This window comes from Notolepis coatsorum (assembly GCF_963971535.1).
Source record: "Notolepis coatsorum genome assembly, chromosome: 16".
NCBI classification, from domain to species: domain Eukaryota; kingdom Metazoa; phylum Chordata; class Actinopteri; order Aulopiformes; family Paralepididae; genus Notolepis; species Notolepis coatsorum.
Genome location: NC_140180.1, coordinates 30,765,214 through 30,785,659, shown reverse-complemented (window position 1 = coordinate 30,785,659; position 20,446 = coordinate 30,765,214). Strand labels below are relative to the sequence as shown.

The following is a 20,446-nucleotide window of genomic DNA, read 5'->3' as shown; positions in this document are numbered from 1 at the left end:
TGATTTTGATGGATTTTCAGTTTTTTTGTCAGATTGAAAAGAAATACAATCTTTTATTCAACTTCAGACCTGATCATAACACCACATATTCATTTTATAATTCTAACCCTTTAAATGCCAGTGTGTGTGATGGCATATATTTGCAATATATCAAATGCAAAGTAGATTTTTCTGGGGGGGATTATTACAGGCTAGCATGTGTCAATGATTAGCAACAACAGTTTTTTGTAAGGGTCCCGCCTCCACCAATCACATGCGGCTCCCTTTGTGTGTGTGTGAGAGCAAGAGAGAGAGAGAGATAGTTCTCCAACTTGTGTGAGTTGCAGTGATCTCCTGGTTGTTCCCCACCTAGGTTATAACTATTGCGCTGCAACTAGAAACACTGGCCTGGCCTGCTTCTAAGTTCAGTGGCCTGACTGCATAAAAAAACAAAAGAACGAATTGGATATATTTTTTTTAATCATCTGGCGACCCCCCCCCCCCCCCCCCCTTTGGGAACCCCTGGCTTACTCAACTGCTAATTTTTGCTCAACTGCAAAAATGTATGCCTATTTATGTATTAGCCTACAGGGGAAAACACATTCACAACAGGAAGCAACGTTTATTTTCAGCCAAGTATGGTAATAAGGTAACTATTAGGATATATATGGTATGGATTACTTACTCTTATAACTTATTACTATCTGTGGTATAGCTCTAGTCTCCACCTACACAAAAAAATGTTGTACTGTCCATTGATCATGCGCCTTCACATGGTAGGCACATTAACTGTAGGTCAAACTCCCCAAACAAACAAGCACACCATTGATTTAATTGCCATATAAATCACATACAAAGATCTAACTATTACTCCTTTCTGAACATGAATATAAAACAAGAAGGTGATCTATTAACTGTGTAAACCTTATGCAATATTCATCATTGATATTTGAATACTTGAAATCTGTATGAACTGAGTAGTTAGTATCAAATGAAATAAGATGGAACAGCTCCATGCATTCATTGAATAAACAACTATTTGCTCATTACCAGTATGGTATTGTTTAAATTGTACAGCCTTTTGCACATCTTTGTCAGGAAATTCCAACAATTCTGGACCTGAATGTACCAGTTAATTGTAATCATCTCTCTCTCCTTGTCTCTAGTCAAGCCAGGTTGTAGAGGAGAGAGACAGGGATGAACAGGCTATAGACTACTTTGCCCATCCTGAGCCTGCTATGATGCAGATGTTTTTACATCACCACCCAAAACAAGATTCAGCCAAGAGGGAGTGAGTACACTGGTCCACTTGCACTGGTACACTTGTCCATGGCACTTACCCAGCTTTGTAGTGGTTTGGGGGAATGTACAGTAAGTACGCATATTTAAGGGGACCGCAAGGATGGTGTACTGGTGGGTGGTGTTTGACCAATTATGGTGGGCCGGTCTGGGCCAAAAATGTCAGGGCAGATTTTTGGTCCCAGTCCAGCCCTGCTCCGCAGCCCATCTTGATCTTCAAAGTTGCAGGGTATAGTAGGTAAACCGTGATGCGCCTCTCACGAGCAAATCCCATAGCCTTAGAGAAGGAAGGCCCTGCGACACCTGGCGGTGTAATCGCTGAAATCCGTGGCGAATCTAAGGGTATAATTACTCACTTTTGGAGGGTGTTTCCTGGCCTCTTTGAGAATAGTCTGGTGTGTACCGCAGGCAGCAGAATATAAAGGCGCGTGGACGTTCGCCCTTCTCCGGGGGACCGTTCCTGAATATTCTATGCGCCCGCTCAATCTCCGGTAGAGTGACGGTCGGAAACCACTGTGGAATCATCTTTTCAAGGTACTGAATCGGTGCATCGTTTTCAATGTTTTCGGGCAAGCCGTATATTCTGATGTTGCACCTTCTATTCCGGTCCTCTAGGTCAGCCATCTTATTTTCGTAAAAAATAAACTTGTCTTCAATCGCCGAGATTTCGGTGGAGTTGGTTTCAGCTACAAAAGTAACCTCTGCCATCTCTTCTTCCACTCTAGTGAGCCGCGTGGTCGCGCTAGCTACATCCTCCTGGAGCGAGTACAGTCTGTTGGTTAGCTGCAGCATGCTAGCATCAAGCTCAGCACGGAACAAAGTCCTGATAAATTCACCGTCAACCTCATTTAATGTTCCAATCTTGTTCTGTATTTGTTTAGCCATAGCTACGAAGTATAATGTGAGCGTATGGCGTAAAATTTGCGTCGTTATCAATATTAATGTGAAGTGGTCACGGAGCTCGGAAAAGTCACGCAGTCATCTGATCCGAGCGTAAACCGGAAGCCCCAATTATTTGATTTTTTTACTTTTTTTTAATCCTGTAGCACTTTGGGATCCTAGTGAACAAAAAGTGGAATAGAAATTCAATTTATTATTATTATTATTATTATTATTATTATTATTATTATTATTTAGCGCTTTTATCCAAAGCACTTTACAATTTGTTCCTCACATTTTACCCATTCACACACTGAAGGCAACCATGCAAGGTGCCAACCTGCTCATCGGGAGCAATTATGTCTTGCTCAAGGACACATCGACACGTTGCACGGGAGGAGCGGGGATCAAACCGGGAACCTCCGGATTGCCAGACGACTGACAGACGACTGCTCTACCTCCCGAACCACTGTGTCATTGTGTCTTTTTTGTTCTTTTTCTTTTTCTCATTCTTCTCAGTTATATAATTGACTTACATTTGCTCCTGCATCAGTGAGAGCTCTGGCACAGACAACATGGTCTCCCAGACAGGCCCCGTGTATAGTGGACTCACATGGTCTATGGTGAGAGCATTCACATTGTGACCCTTTGGATGAAAAGAAATAGTCAAGAGTATTGCGGTCAGGAAGCTTCTCTTTCACATTGAAACACGACACATCTGTCATGTTAAAACTACAGTCTCTGTGATTTTATGCTTTTACTTTATTTTCAATTGTACATGGTTGTATATTATGTATAGGTTGACCTTAATGACCCTAGAAGTGAAAATGTATTTCTTAATCTTGTTAGCTCATGTACTTGGATGTACTACAGCTATAGATAGATATAGCTGTATAACTCTATTTTTACATCACCATTTGATTCGCCTCTAAGCTGAAGCTCTGTTCAAACATTTTGTTCACAGATTCGGATGGCAAAGAATGTCATCGTTTGCAGCCCTAGTGTGCTTTTTCTAGTGTGGTGCAAGCAGCCTTGGCATGAGAAGGTAACTGTGTGTGCATCGATCCTGTTGATGATCATCTCTTTCTTACATTCTATCTAAGAAAACATTGATCTCTGCTGATGGTCTCTCTCTCTCTCTTACATTCAGTATGTAAGAGAACATTGATCAGTGCTGATGGTCTTCTCTCTCTCTCTCTCTCTCTTACATTCTATCTCAGAAAACATAGATCCTGCTGATGATTTTCTGTCTCTTACATTCTATCTCAGAAAACATCAACCCTGCTGATGATCTTCTCTCTATGCCATAACATTTTTGTGCTCTTACAACCAAATGAGATTTTAATCACACAGGCATTTTATGGCCTCATAAAGTCAGAGCCCTATTCGCTGTCTATGGAGCAGCCCCAGGTTTGACATTGCAGTGACATCACCTATTGGAGGGTTCTCTCTCTGATTTCCAGCTTTAGGAGAGAGTATATGGTGTGTGTTCACAAATACTGACAGAACTGTCCTGGGGCACAGGAAGAACACATGTGAATTCTTAAAATGGGTGGTATTCCCCTTTAACCGATTGATAAATACACGTTCTGACCATGTTCTGAATACTGATTGATGTTACAATCCTTTTATTATTCTTTGTATTATTATTTTTACTTGAGATTATTTTTAGTTTTAGTTAGTTGATTTTGTTCTTCATAATCAAGGGAATCAGGACTACCAAAACTTGTCATTGAACTGCAGGCTTGGTACAGAGCACACATAGGCCGCCTACTGAGGATTTGATAGAGTAGTTTGCAAAGAGGAAGCCAGGATCTTATCATCACAAAGTCTCTGTTTTCAGAGAGCTGAGAATTACACAAGGGGAAGTAACAGTGTCTTCCTCATTTCTTTGAATGTGCAAACATGTCTTCTCTTCGCAAACAAAAAGTTTCACTTATTTATAGAGATGGATGCTTTTTGGCTGATTTAGGCTGCTGTATTTCTCCATCATCGTGGATTGATTTATTCCAGTTTTCAGTTTTACTTGCTGTGCTTCTAGAAAGTAGGCTACATGTTGGGCTCCGTACAGTAATACGTACAGGATGTACTATCTTTGAGCACTGACTCAATGTTGATTTAGTCCAGTTTGCACCATGAGTATAGGATGAATAGTGAATAGTAAGGCACATCAAAGTTGAAGAGCAATTAGAATGCTGGTATTGGATAGCCATTGGGCAGTCAGGTCGGGTCGTCCCAGAAGATGCACATTAAGCCTACATAATAATTTAATTTCCTAGTTTCATCAATGTCACATGATCTAAATGGTAAATGCTGTATTTGGCTGAGAAACAAACAATAAGAATAACTTATTTTGCATTGTCATAATAAAATTAGAAATAAATATAATCTGGAAGAATGAAAAATAAGCCATTACAATGGATTTAAAGAATAGTCTATGAGTAAAAGCTATAGTAGAATATATAAAATGTGTTTTATTGTTTGCGGTTACCGTTACATTATTTTGGTTTATTATTATTAGTAGTAGTAGTAGTAGTAGTAGTAGTAGTAGTAGTAGTAGTAGTAGTAGTAGTAGTATTATCCATTATCTGAAATGATAAAAAAAAAAAAAAAAAAAAAAAAATCTAACCCTGACTAACCTTACTGTCATGCACTTGTCCTAATAAACTAACCTACACTGTAACACGCAACACTTGATGAACATTGTTACTCAGCTGATAGAGTTGTACCCTTCTTGCTGTCTTGTCGTACAGAACTTGTAAGTCGCTTTGGATAAAAGCGTCAGCTAAATGACTAAATGTAAATGTAAATGTAGTAGTAGTAGTAGTAGTAGTAGTAGTAGTAGTAGTAGTAGTAGTAGTAGTAGTAGTAGTAGTAGTAGTATAGTAGTAGTAGTAGTAGTAGTAGTAGTAGTAGTAGTAGTAGTAGTAGTAGTAGTAGTAGTAGTAGTAGTAGTAGTAGTAGTAGTAGTAGTAGTAGTAGTAGTAAGCTAGTAGTAGCCTAAGTATTGGCTATTATCATTATATAATATTGTATAATATATTATATATAATAATGTTAAACATATTACTATTATTATTATTATTATTATTGACAATACTACTACTATTAATAATAATAATAATAATAATAATAATAATAATAATAATAATAATAATAATAATAATAATAATAATAATAATAATAATAATAATAATAATAATAATAATATAATAATAATAATAATAATAATAATAATAATAATAATAATAATAATAATAATATAATAATAATAATAGTAGCCTATTGTTATTGTTATTATTATTATCGTCGTTATTATTCATAGTACTACCTTTCAAGGCACCCCCCTGCGTTATTTCTAAACCTAGCCGCATTTCTGGCAAGACGCTCTCTGATTGGCCGACGCCTGTTTCTACACTGGTTAAGCTTAGGCACTCTTCGAAGTAGGTTAAGGTTAGAGTTTGTCTTAGAGCGTGACGGCAAGTTCTTTCGACGGTTAAGCTTAGGCACTCTTTCGAAGTTGGTTAAGGTTAGAGTTTGTCGAGCATGGCCAGGTAGTTTGCAGGCTGTTTGACGTGGAAATGGGCAAAGACACAGCTCGTCACGCGATTGGGCAAACGCGTCAGTGGCCAATCAGAGAGCGTCAGTCAGTGCCAATCAGGAAATGCGGCTAGGTTTAGAAATAACGCCACCCCCCTTTCTGTTTAAATCATGACGCATGCGCACATTATAATTATAATAAAGTTTCCTCATTTGAGTTCAGTGTCAGTGAACACAGAACACCCATGTGAACACCTACTTCTGAACTTTTACTCGTTTTTTGATCTCCGGAATTTAGCCTACTTTGAATCTCAAATGAGGGGTGGCGAATTATTCTTGGCAGTCCCTGTTTTTGTAGCCCTTTCTTTATTTTGTGAATGTGTGAGCTTGGAGAACACTTTAGCGAAGTGTAATAGTTCAGCACAGACAGACGCTGCTTTCGTTTCGTTTAGAGAACAATTTCGGCGCAGCTATGAACTCAACAGCGCTGAATATGATCGCCGTCATGGCTATTTTCAGGTACGGTAGGACAATCGCGTGGCGTACTATTTGGAGTGAGAGATGACACAGGGACTGTAGGCTACTGGATAGATTACAGTACGTGTTGTGTTGTGTATCAAACATATACTGTAGCTAAATGTAGATGGGTTACACGGAAGCATTGTTGTCGACCACTGCTAGGGTCAGCAGTTACATGATCGAGGGCTTGACATCTTTGGGTTGAAGACTTGAACTCAAGTTCAATTTCAAGTTTTGTTTTATTTGTCACATATAAAGATAAAAGTACATACAGTGAAATGCTTGGTTCTGTATGTGCACCATGAGAATACTGTAAAACAAGTAAGATGAATAAGGTCCAAACACTATACAAAATATACAATACAAACTAAAGTACAAAATTAAGTACAAAATGCAAACATTTTAAAATGCAGAGATTAGGTATGGATGTAGTGCAAATCTTTTTGTAATAAATAGATACAAATATGGTGTAGTTTTAAAGTGTCTAAGTGAATGTAAACGGTGAGTGTTTAAAGTGAGTGTCTGCATGTGGATGTGTGATGGATGGGTTAGTGTTGTCATTGAGCATTCATTTTCACTATGAATTGAAAATGGGGGACCCTGATGTAAACAAGACAAACGTCTTTCTCTGGTCTGCATCCCCTTAACAATTGTGTGTATTGAGCCGTACTGTACTGTACCCATTCTGCAATCTGTTAAATAAAGTTTTCATTAATCCATTCATTCATTCAATCCTTGGGATAGAAGCTCCGTTTGAGTCTTTCTGTACTGGCCATGAGACTCCAGTGTAGCGGTTGCCTGACCGCAGCAGTGCAAAGAGGCGGTTGTTTGTGTGGCTAGAGTCTTTGACTATTATCTTAGCCTTGGCCCTGCAGCGCCTGGTGTAAATGTCCTGGCGTGTGGGGAAAACCACATCTAATTGTCCGTGCGGGTGATGATGGAGCCACTCTCTGCAGTCTGCTGTGTTCGTGTGCAGACCGGTGCTATTCCCAAACCAGTATTGTAAATATTGGTATTGTTATTCTACATGCGAAGAGTATCTCATTGTCCAACTGATTGCAAAGAACATAGTACCCAGTCTCTGAAATACACATGGTAAATTAGGTGCAAAGACGATTCAACATGAAAAGCACATTAGTCCTCAAAACACACATTTAGCTGCACATTAAAACATATGTTATACATATCTTAGTTAGGAGAAGGATTGCTTTCAGAATTGTCTATATACATATTACTGTCCAATCTCTGGACTCTGGTGCTTTTATTTGGAGATATCAATGCTGGGACTGGTAGAGCACAGTATTACAAAAGCACAGAGGGCAACAGGTGTATTTGAGTGATCATGCTCTATTGATCTATTGACCCCCCCTATTCAGAGTGAAAGGAACCGTTGTGGTAGTGTTGGACATTTGCAAACGTCTAGGTCCATGGTAAATGGTAGGACTATAGGGGTGACTCTTGTTCATCAATAGGATACAGCATGGTGGATTATACCATCACTGGCCTGGAACCAACACTATTAGTGTCTTTGTAGTCAAGCCACAGCTCCCAATATCTGATCACTCTGCTGTACTTAAGCGGTGTAAGACTCCAGCAGTAACTTCCTTGTCTGCTGAAAACATTAACCTCTACACACCAGAAGTGGAAGAGTTTGAATTGGAGAACTATCTGCACATTTTGGACATGCTATATTTTCAGTTCAATCTCTTTCCCACCTAATCCTGATGGGATTTGTTTGAAACATTAACCTCAAGATTAAGAGTCAAGATGGAAAAACACAGGAAGGACAAAGTAGAACAAATTGAAAATAGCAATCAATTGGAATGTATTTTTGGAACCCGTACAAAATGTGATAACCATAACCAGAATTGGCCATTAAAAATGACAATCTGGAAAGAACATTTTGAAAACCTTTTATTGAAAATGGTATACTCCTTGTCTTAATATCAGGCCAACATTAAGCAACATCTAGAACATTTACTCATCTCAATAAATACCAGGTCAACATTAAGCAAATCCTAGAAAATAATAATAATAATAAAAAAAAAGAGAAATAAGAATAAGAATTTAACCATACCAGAACCCTCTTGACCACCCAATCAAAATCAAAACCTTGAAACTGAAGTAGGCATGTGGTCCTGACAACATCAGTAACAAACTGAACAAACTGAAGTAGGCATGACGTGGTCCTGACAACATCATAACAAAGTGTTAACATCCAGCAGTCAAACAATTATGGAGGTGTTTGTGTCAGCAGTAATCTTGGTAAGGTGTTCTGTGGTATAATCGACACCTTCCTGAAAAGAGCACAATATATTACTAGTCAAACCGGCTTACTATCTGGACATTGCACCTCAGGCCATAATATATATATATTATATATATTTGCATGCTCCGCACCTTAAAAGTAAAATACAAAAGAGATTAGTGAGCGCCGCACTGGGTCAAAACAATATAATGGAAATGTTGAAGGTAATAATTCAGGTGCTCTTCAAGGATATACGGCAAATAATATAGGATTAAATAAAGTGACTGTCCATCTTACTTAAAAGGAAGTCCACAGCAGAGATTGGCAATCTGCAGAAGAATCTGAGGCACTCTTTTGAATTAAAGAAATCTTTATTGATGCAGGGATCACCGAGGTATTGTTTTGACACCCTGATGAAGACTCGTTAAGTGTCAGGATTTTTTATTCACAGAGTGCCTCAGATTCATTTTTCAACCATGGACTTCTTTTTAAGTAAGATGGACAGTCACTTTATTTAATCCTACATGAGAAAAGTATTTGCCTGTTTTGTAGACCTCAAAAAATATATTTGATTACATTTGGTATGATGTTTTATTATATAAATTGCTACAAAATGGTATAGGAGGAATATTTTGAGACAAAAGAACAGAATACTTTAATCAGGGACATGGGGTGAAGCAAGGTTGCAACCTCAGCCTGACACTGTTCAATATTTATATAATGATCTGGACCAATGTTTCAAGTTTTGTTTTATTTGTCACATATATGTACATTACAGTGAAATGCTTGGTTCTGTATGAGCCATCTGAGAATGTGCTTCATACAGTAAAAAAAAGTCCACACACTATACATAATATACAATACAAACTAAAGTACAACCTGTAGTACAAAATTAAGTAAAAAATGCAAAAAGTGTCTGCAGTCCGTGGCATTACCTTATGTGATACAAAAGTCAAATGTCTACTCAACGATTTAGTGATCCTACAGTATCACCTACACCAGAGGGCCACAAGAAAGTGTCAACCTGTTGGAGCAGTAGTGTCAGAGACGTAGTACAACACAGGTAATGATCCTCCAGTGAATTGAGGGAAACCTTGACAGTACAAGCTACACCTATCTTGGTCTAGACTAGAGATCATGGAGCTTTGGCTAAAAAAGGCATTAAGGGAAAAGGTCCAAAGAGCTTTTTATGTCTTTTTATGAGTTCCAATAAAGATTTAGCTGAAAATGTTAAAGTCTGTCCTGACACCAGTGGTCTTTTATATGGTAGTGATGTACGGGGACGTGAATCAGATACCCATTTGATTCTAACAAATGGGACACAAGCCGAACTAAATTATTCCAATTATACTGTCTTTTGAGCCCAAATAATGCCTGAGGGGCAGAGCTGGGACTGGTTCCAGTGATTCTTGAGACAAAGAAAAGAGGTCTTAAATTCTGTCAATAATTAATTTCATTATAAGGCTCTAATGAGTTATACTGTGTCCAGAATCAGATTAACTGGGTCAACTCGTTAATCAGTTCATGTCACTGGACTGATCATCAAGATCAATAAAATAAAACATATTGAAAATCTACAATCTGACTCAATTTAAATATGCATATTATAGCACAAAACATGTCAAACAAGGAAAAATCAAGACAATTTAAATAAAATATGTTTAAACTTTGTATACCCCCAATATTACTTTCATATTTATTTGGATACTTTCTAAAGTCTATATGTCTGCTCTGCCTTCAAATCACCTTGTCCTCAGCAGGAAATCATCATTTAAAAACTGCCCAAAATATATTTAAAATGTTTATTAAAAGGATATGTATTGTATTAAACAAGGCATACCATGAAGTTGAACCTATATTGTCTGTAACAATCAAAATCACGTCCTCAATTTCTATCACCACCGTCAGATTCTTCTATATAAATATGGAAATGACATGGGCAGATTGCAACAATGCCATACATGGTCTGGAAAGTTTTATATTTTCAATAAACAAATTTTTTTTTGTATCACCTTTTTTCTCCTCCTTTTTTCTGTGATTTCTCTCCCCATCCCAATTTACCTCTCGTGCCAATTCTCCCTCCCCTCCCCTGATTGTTGCTCGCATATGCCCCCCACTGGCCGGTTGTAGGGAGGATAGAAGCCTTGCATCACATGTCCTCTCCGATACATGTGGAGGCAGCCTGTCACATATTTTCACCTGCCAGCACGGACTCTCATTTGGCGAGGAGTAACGTGTAGGAGGCTCACACTGCCCCCGCCATTTTCCTGACTTTGCTGTGCAGGCGCCCCAACCGACCTATAGGAGTCGCTGTTCACAACGACCAGACTACCACCCTTCGACTTCCCACCCTCTAACTTCAGTTAGTATGACGGCCGGCCCAAGCCGGAGGCAACGCCGACAGCCGGATTCGAACCCGGTGTCTCTTGCGTTGGTGACGAGCGCAATGTCCGCTGCGCCACCCAGCCGCTCCTTTAATAAACAATTATTGATATTACCGTAGTCACAGCTTTAACATGTGCAACACTGTCACTCCATTATGGCCAGAATTGAGAATTATGGAATAAATGTACATTTTAGTTTTTAGTTTACAAACAGCTAAACAGGAACAACGAAATGTCTGAGGCACATGGTTGAGAAGCTAAAACATGGCATTTTGTGTTTAGTTTAGTCTGTCAGGTTAGATTAGAGAAAATAGAAATAGAAAACCTGTCCCTTCCTTTTGTAGCTGAGACCTGTGTGTAGACATTTTAAATTCAAAAACAATTTTGGGAGGGATCAAACATGTTTTGTTGTCCCGGATCTCAATAATCAGTAATAGACTGGAAATGTCATATAAAATCACAAAATAAGTTACAATGCTATTCCACTCTGAACTGAACAATTAAACTATACATTCATTACAGAATGTTTCAACCTAGGAGATAATAGCTAAACATACTGTAGGTGTATGTATATACTGTATGTGTGTGTGTATATATATATATATACACATGTGTGTGGTTGTGTGTGTGTGCGCACATAATGCACATGGGCAGGTAGATTTTCAAAAGAAGCTAAGTGTGCATAAAACTGCACATAATATATATGTGCAATATGTTGTTGGAATATATATATTTTCTTTTATATCTATTCTTGGGGGACAACTTTCTCTGCCTGAGCAGAAGCACCACTTAAAAGAGAAGCATCTCCCTTTTCTTTTAACAGTGGACTGTGATGAGAGCTGAAAGCTTAAGACATAATCAGTCAACTTTATTGACGTGTGTGTGTGTGTGTGACTAATGCCTATAATAAAAGAACAAACAGCATTACTATGTAACCTGATATACTGTGGTATTGTTTTTTTTAAATGTATGCAAATCTAGCTGATATAGTTTCCCCTTTATTTAGTTATTATATGTATGTTTACATGTATCTTTAATACACAACTGTAGTAGTAGTAGTAATAATAATGAATACATTCTCAGATATTAGGTTTCTACTGTCTAATGTATTTATTTGCCATTTTTCAGAATGCCATAAGAAGGCATGAATACCTGAACTCATTTTCAACAGCCCAAGAGTTGGCCAAGTATGGCATCAACCAGTTCTCGGATTTATCACAGAATGAATTCAGAGGTAGTCTGCCATCTCATATCATATCATACTGTACCTCATCTGATCTCATATCACATCATATATCATATATCTCATATCATATAATATTACATCATATCATTCATATCTAATCTCATCACATCATTATCTCATATCTCATCTTACATCATATCTCATCTCATATCACATATCTAATCTCATTTCACATCATATCTCATATATCACACATCTCATCTCATTTCACATATCATACCATATAAGTTAAAAGGAGTAAAACAACACATACTATTATATCGTATTTTAGACTATATCATTTTCCTCCCTGTATGATGAGGTTGGTTAGTCTTCTCTGGCTGAGAGACGGAACAAACATTGGTATTTGTTTATCTATAAAGCCCTTGTTGGAAAACAACTATCTTACATCACAATCACGCTGGATCAGAACTTTGGACCCTATGTTACCTGTTCAAATGACTGGCATATAAACCACTCCGTGTCATTATCTGTTTTAACTGATTCTTCATTCTTCATATATATATATTCTTTATATATATACACGTATATATATATATTTTTTTTTATATATATACGTATATATATATATTATTATTTTATATTATTATTATTAGTAGTAGTAGTATCTCTTTCTTTTTTATTTCTTGTGTTTTCACTTAGTCTTTGTGTTATCTTATATAATAGTGTGGATTATATCTACATTATGTTTCATATTTTCCTCAGAGCTCTACTTGAGAGCCAGTGCTGACACGGCCCCACCGTTCCCCGTACGGCTGAAGAAAGAGAAACTACCAGCCAAGTTTGACTGGAGGGAGAAGGATGTAATTGCTCCAGTCCGGAATCAACAAGCAGTAAGACATCATAGTACTCAAGATAAAGGTGTGCTAGATTATATATTTTGACATTAGTGACGACTGTTGGTAACTGGCTAAAATCAATCCCCATCAATAATGACTGTTTTTAGATGGAGGTGAAGTGAAATAGACTATTGCCCAGTCTTTGTGTCAAGTGGTTCCTTTGTACCCTCAGTGGAAGACCATTGTTTACCCTCAGTATTCCTGTCAGTAGATGGCAGCAGAGAGCTAATTTGAACAGGTGACTCAATATCAAACACTCCCCGCCCAGCCAGGGGAAACCTGTCCATCGCATCTCTTTCTGAAAATCTGAAGGGAAAGTACAAGGATTGCTACCAAAATGGCAATAGAATACAGACAATATGGTATTTGAATCTATCATATTTTGGAATACATTTTGTTCATGCCACAATCTGTCATATTACATGTTCCTAATCTTTCGCCGTCGACTGAAGACATGCTTCTTCATTCAATATCTGAAAAAAAAAAAAAAATAACCTCCCTACTCTTCCTAGTATACTAACATACACTCAACACTATAGCACTCAAGTCTTAACACTTTGATGATCATTACTCAGCTGATAGAGGTGTTCCTTCCTGCTGACTTGTCATACAAAACTTGTAAGTCACTTTGGATAAAAGCGTCAGAAGAAGAATAGACTTTCTTAATCCATCATAAAACAGAATATAGGTCCGTTTTACTTAACAGTGTTTATATCCCAACATGAGCACGACATAAGAGCAAAACGGCTGCTGTGTAAATAATGGTCAATTGAGCAGAGGTGAAAAGTCAAGGGACCCCCATGAAAATGGCCAATTTATCCCCTTTACGTGACAAGCTAGCATGATATGGTTGATATCTCCTGATTAGTCAAGCACGACTGCTGCCATGGGCTATGCATGGCAAATTGTGGTCATTTGCTCACTCACTCACTCACTCGTGGAGGTTCTGTGAGGGACATTAGTAGAACACATGCACAGATAATGTAGGCGCTTCTAGCAACGCCTTTCTCTGCATCTCTAAATCATCACCTCTTAATTGTATTATCCACATTATCATTCAATTGCAAGATATTAAAACACAACAAGCCGCCCCCAGCTGCTAAAAAGCACTCTGGTGCGAACGTCGGGGTGCGCACAATCCACACACTGCTAAAGGAGGCTTCTGAGCAATTACCCCTTTTCAACTTTTCCTCTGGGATTTGTGTGTGTGAGTGATTAAGGTGATAATCTACTGACGTTTCTTCAACTTTAGAGCAAGTTTATTTCCCGTTAACATGGATACTGTGGCGTTTATCTGACTAATGAAATAATCAATAATGAAAGGTAGAAAGCATCTTTCAAAGGTTTATTCAAAAGTGAATCAAGCACAGGGCGCCCCGGTGGCGCACCACGTATATATACGCTCAGCGTAACCGCAGCGTCCTGGGTTCAAAGCCGGCCCATGAGTCACATGTGCTGCATGTTCTCCCCATCTCTCTCTCTTTCTCTCCCAATTTCCAAACTGTCCTATCAACAATAAAGCAGAAAAGTGCCATACAAAATATCTTTAAGAAATCAAGCATAAGTTACATACAGGAGTACGTTGCAAGGAAAATGGACATTGCAACGGGCAGACATTCTACATTCTGCCAGTCTGCCCAGAACGCCTAAATATTAAAAGGCAACCAACTTGTGTCTAGCCACGCCCAACTTGCGTCAAGCCACGCCCCCGCGGCGACGCGGCAGCAGCAGAGCGGAGCGGCAACTAAGATCTACAACTAACTAAGATCTACAACTAGCTCAACTGGCAGCGCTGCATTGCTGTCGATCCTGCGGTCCGTTGGTAACAAGTTCGATTCCCATCAATTTTTATTTTTTTAACGTGCATTCTTTCGCCGGTTAAGTTTAGGCATGTTAACTTTAAGCATTGTTTCGGAGTTGGTTAAGGTTAAGGTTAGGCATAGTTTCGGAGTTGCTTAAGGTTAGAAGGGTTAAGTTTAGGCACTGTTAAGAAGCTGGTTAAGGTTAGAGTTTGTCTTAGAGAATGGCAATATTTTCGAACGTGCATTCTTTCGCCGGTTAAGTTTAGGCATGTTAACTTTAAGCATTGTTTCGGAGTTGGTTAAGGTTAAGGTTAGGCATATTTTCGGAGTTGCTTAAGGTTAGAAGGGTTAAGTTTAGGCGCTGTTAAGGAGCTGGTTAAGGTTAGAGTTTCTCAGAGAATGGCAATAGACAGCCTATTTCCGCTGCAGCTCTCTCGCGCTGCCGCGGTCACATGGGCGTAGTGGCCAATCAGAGAAACGCTAAACACAAGTTGGTTGCCTAAAATATTCACGCGCCCAGAACAGGAAGAATCAAGCTTCCTATATGTCGTCACTAAGCCAATGAAAATGCTTCTTCAGAAAATGCAATCAGAATACAGGGCTAACACATACATGGTTATAGTTAAAATAGCAGTTCAACAGTTTACAGTAGATCACAGACTCTCTGGTGCTGTTGTATGGAATTCCCTGTATGAGCACACAGAATTTGCCAGCTTTAACACAGTAAATAAGTACATTCTAGACGCTGTTTAAGTCATTTACAATTTATAGAATTATAGACAGATAGATATGGTAGATTTATAGATAGATACTTTTACATTAGCAAAAAACTGCCAAAGTCTGACAATACCTGTTTCTGGAACACGAATTTACTTGCAATGGGATGCACTAGCTTACACTGCATTATGCATGATTGTTGAATAACCTCGGTTCTCTGAATTGACGTGCCTCAACATGAGCGAGCTTCAACTGTGACTGGGCAGTAGTTTAGGTTACGTTTATAACCTCTGTTCTCTGAAAACCACCAAATTTATCATTTATATAAATTGAGAGCTGTTTTCAACAGATATGCTTGTAAGACTTAAGATTATAATTGTGTTGCTAAGCTAACTGCCTACACAGCTAGCATTAGCTGCCTCTCAACACGATTAAAGGTTAGTTATGCCGTGAGTCTGGATGGGTTCATCCTTCACTGCACTGTCTTTGTCCCGTGTCTGTTGTTGCTGTTTGTTATGTGGAAAAAAGTTATCTATGTAAAAATGCATATACTGTAATTGCCGTAACAATTACCAATGTGTTTACACTAGGGATGTCCGATATTATTGGCCTACCGATATTATTGGCCGATATTGGCATTAAAATGTGATATCGGAAATTATCTGTATCGGGTTTCAATTTTTTTTTATTTTATTTTTTTTATTATTGCAAAACAGAAATTATTAAAAGTCAGTACTCAACACATAATGCATAATGAAACTAACAGTCAAGGTGGTTAAAATTACATGCAAGTACAGAAACAAGACAAAAAAAAAGTCTATAATAATATTTTAACCGTATACAGTGTATATCCAGCGAAATTAACAATTATACAAATGCTTATATAGGACATACCCCTAATACCTATTTTCTAAAACCCTACACACATATGCTCCAACTCGAACCCCCCCCTCCCGGACCCCTCCTTGGATAGTACCTCCATTATCCCTCACTCCTAACCAGACACCACCATTATAAGCTAGCTTTTATTCTCTCCACCACTTCTACCCACATTGACATTTTGGATTCGTTGAGACCCAGAATTCTTGCTGTAGATATTTCTTGATATATCACATCGAGATATGTAAGAGACCAAACTTTCCGGCACAAACCAGCGTGATGCGATCAGTTTTTTAGCTACTGTGATACCCGATAAGACCAATCTCTTTAGCTGTGGATTTACTGCAAACTCAAAAACATCATTCAAAAGCAATACAGAGGGGTGTACTGGTATATTCCAAGATACAAGTTTTGATAATTGATGGGTCACATCTTTCCAGAATGCCTTAACTGGTGGGCAGTCCCAATACATGTGCATAAATGTCCCTTCGTCTCCATTTGTACATTGGGAGCATTTTGAGTCCTGTTTCAGGCCCATTCTGTTCAGTCTTATAGGAGTCAAGTATGTCCTGTGAATATAGTTAAGATTGATTTGTTGATGGTCCGGGTTCCTTGATGTAAGACGGACATTTGCCCATGCTTCTTGCCAATCAAAGTCACTTTCCAGGTCTGGAATATCCCTCCTCCAGACAGTGTCTAGTTGAAGGGTTTCATACGAGGACGTTAGTAATTGATAATAAAAACCTGATACAAAACCTCCCAGTGTTTGTCTTTCATAGAAAAATTTGTGGTATCTGTGGTGTTCAACTGGTATGTGTAATGGAACACCGTGAGACTTCAAACATAGGCGTAACTGTATGTAAAAAAGCCATGTGGACTCGGTGAGGTTAAACTTTGTGCATATTTCTCCATAACTACAGAAGCCCTGGTTATAAAAAAGATCCCCTAATGAGTGTATGCCTTGCTCTTCCCATATAGGGAATCTTATAGGACGTTTTCCCATTAAGAGTGCATTGTTATAGGCGGTTAGGTGGCCGAGCGGAGATTGCGTTCGTCACCAACCCCGGAGCTGTGAGCTGGATTCGCCTGTTCGAATCCAGCTCACAGCTCCGGGGTTGTCACCAGCTTGGCTGGCCGTCTGCACTAATACAATTGGCTGTATTAGAGGGTGGGAGAAGCTGGCGGGGTGGGTCCGGGTCGTTGTAAACAGCGACTCCTACAGTTCGGTCGGGGCGCCTGCTAAGCGCGGATAGGATTTGAGGGGGATAGTGTGATCCTCCCACACGCTACGCCCTCTCGATGAGAATCCGCGCTGCCAGGTGAAAAGAAGCGGTGATTGGCTGGACGTGTTAGCCTGTGGTAGCCTCCACTCTCCCAGATGATCTGACTGTGGGGGGTAAGTGCGCAGCGACCAGGAAGGGACTGGGAATTGGCATACGACTAACATTGGGATGGGAGAAAATCGGAGGAAAATGGAGGGGGAAAAAGACCAAAAAAAAAAAAAAAAAAAGAGTGCATTGTTATTGAATATGGGAGTGTGATTATGCCATTTTTGAGGGTTAGGATATTTTTTTTGTGTTTCCCGCCATGTTCGGATTGCATGGGTAATTATGGGGCCAAATTTCCGCTCACAGTGCTTGATTGGAAGTTTAGTGTGTGCTAATTGTAATTTTTTGACATTTATTTAACCTTTATTTACCCAGGCAAGCAAGTAAGAACAAATTCTGATTTTATTTATTGTCAAAAGTATGCATAATGTTGTGTTAATTCCACAACAAGAGATATGTAATGTTAATTACCTGAAATTATTCCGTTTTGGGGGGGGGGGGCCTGCATATATGGGTATCAGTTGGTATCGGTTGATATCGGTATCGGAAATTAAGAGTTGGACAATATCGGTATATCGGATATCGGTAAAAAAGCCAATATCGAACATCCCTAGTTTACACATATTGACTTGACTTGATATGGCTCATTAAAGGAATCTGAATCTGGTTTAAATTGATCCGCGGCTAAGAACAGTGGGTCTCGGCTAGTTTTATTTTATTCTATTCTATTTCTATCTATACATTGAGTACATACGATTTTGTCCCATTCACAAATTATTTTCCCTGCTGCTGGCAATACTGCCCATGCTGTGTTTCGATGTATCCTGTTAGGCAGTTCAGTAGGACATAGTCCTTTTGTGGTTCCAAAATACAATAGATTTTTGATCCGATTTATTTTTCTACAGGAATTTTTGACGTGTGATGAGGTTCCTTCCTTGTTTACCTTGGATGACTTATTATTTTGGTGGAGTCTTCCTTTAAGTAAGAAGTGTGTGTGTGTGTGTGTGTGTGTGTGTGTGTGTGTGTGTGTGTGTGTGTGTGTGTGTGTGTGTGTGTGTGTGTGTGTGTGTGTGTGTGTGTGTGTGTGTGTGTGTGTGTGCGTGCGTGCGTGCGTGCGTGCGTGCGTGCATCATGTCACCTCCACAGTGTGGAAGCTGCTGGGCGTTCAGTGTGGTCGGGGCGGTGCAGTCTGCTCATGCCATCATCACAGGCCGGCCGCTGGAGCGCCTCAGTGCGCAGCAGGTCCTCGACTGCTCCTTCAACAACCACGGCTGCAGAGGAGGCTCCACCACCAGGGCCTTGAGCTGGCTCAACCAGGTGGGCTTTTTAACCCTCTCACTGCCACGCTACCGAATGACAGTTAACCCTTTCACTGCGACAACACATACCCTTTCACTTACACACGACAGCAGGTTAACCCTTTCACTACCACACTACAGACGGTTAACCCTTTACTATCACACTACAGACGGTTCGTCTGTGGTGTGATAGTAAAGGATTAACCTTCTGTAGTGTGGTAGTGAAAGGGTTAAAGGGGGCACACCGACGAAAACGTGCTTACCGTCTTCTTCGGAATGGTCCGTATCCGCTGTTGTGCTATAAGCTAGGCTTAGCTTGCAGCCCGGCAAGCTCTCTGCTGAACACACAGAGAGGAAATTGGTATCTATCTTCTTGTCTGACTCCGGAGAAGGTGGTAAGTGCATCTCTCATAATGTTGGCGTGTTGCTTTTAAAGGATGGTGTGCACTCTACGCCCGTCAGTATATTTGATTGAGATAGTTGGAAGGCTGAGAGGGGAGACAGAGTATGGGAGACACAGGAGAGAAGGTTCTGGTGCGATTCAAGCCTAGGCCAGCAGGGGCACCTGTGATTCCAGAGGCAGGGGCACCTGTGGTTCCAGAGGCAGGGGTACCTGTGGTTCCAGAGGCAGGGGTACCTGTGGTTCCAGAAGTGCAGACATATAAAATCACAGTTTTTCACATTAGGATCTAACATCCCAACAGGCCACCTTGTTTATGGTTTGATTCAGAATAAAAAGTGTAAGATAAAATAGACAGAGTAAAATAGTGCAATAATGCAGTGCAATAAAATAGTAGAATAGAATAGATAAAAAAATATTTCTTACAGTGCAATAAAATTGTTCTGGATTACTGTTCAACAGTTCAAAGTCGTCTCTACCTTCTCTGTTTGGTATCCACAGTTTAAAACTTGACAGTCTTCCCTCCTGTTTTATACCCACTTTGACCCTTCGAACCTCCCACTCAGGGCAAATCTCCCTCTCAGGGCGCAGTTCCCTCTCTCAGGGTGCAGTTCTAGGCCTGGGTCCTACACAGTTTTAAAGCCTGACATTCTCTTGTTTGATACCCACACAGTTTAATACCTGACAGTTTTGAACCTGTAATAAAAAGTAATAGACAGAGTAAAATAATACAGTGCAATAAAATTGTCGAATAGAATAGATAGTAAAATTATGCAACAACCGCTTCTCACAATAGTCGGTGCGTCCTACAGTCCAGCTGTGTTGCTGGAGGGTAACCCCATCCAGCCGCAGCAAGGAGGATTGTAGTTGGGAAGCATGTCAGCGGCGTGAGCTCCTAATACGAAAAAAGCGCTGAAGGTCGGAATGATCCAGACACTCCAGTAACGAAGACAATATCGCCGTATTTTCTCGAAAATATTGAGAGAGAAAATAAAGATATGATGTCAACGTATCTCCTTGTTCTTCCTTTCCTCAGACTAAATATTTTTCTCCACGTCAAGTGGGCATGTGAGCAGCACTTAGCTTGTG

General features: G+C 39.5%; 1 protein-coding gene across 1 annotated transcript in view; it reads left to right on the top strand.

The window, feature by feature from the left end:
- Positions 1-5,938: 5,938 nt before the first annotated feature.
- Positions 5,939-20,446, top strand: part of ctso (cathepsin O) — a 37,554-nt gene continuing 23,046 nt past the window's right edge. Inside the window, exons 1-4 of the mRNA XM_084331847.1 lie at positions 5,939-6,216; positions 11,977-12,082; positions 12,800-12,927; positions 18,806-18,976. Coding sequence (XP_084187973.1) covers positions 6,013-6,216; positions 11,977-12,082; positions 12,800-12,927; positions 18,806-18,976 — 609 coding nt within the window. The 5' untranslated portion in view covers positions 5,939-6,012. The remainder of the gene's footprint in view (positions 6,217-11,976; positions 12,083-12,799; positions 12,928-18,805; positions 18,977-20,446) is intronic.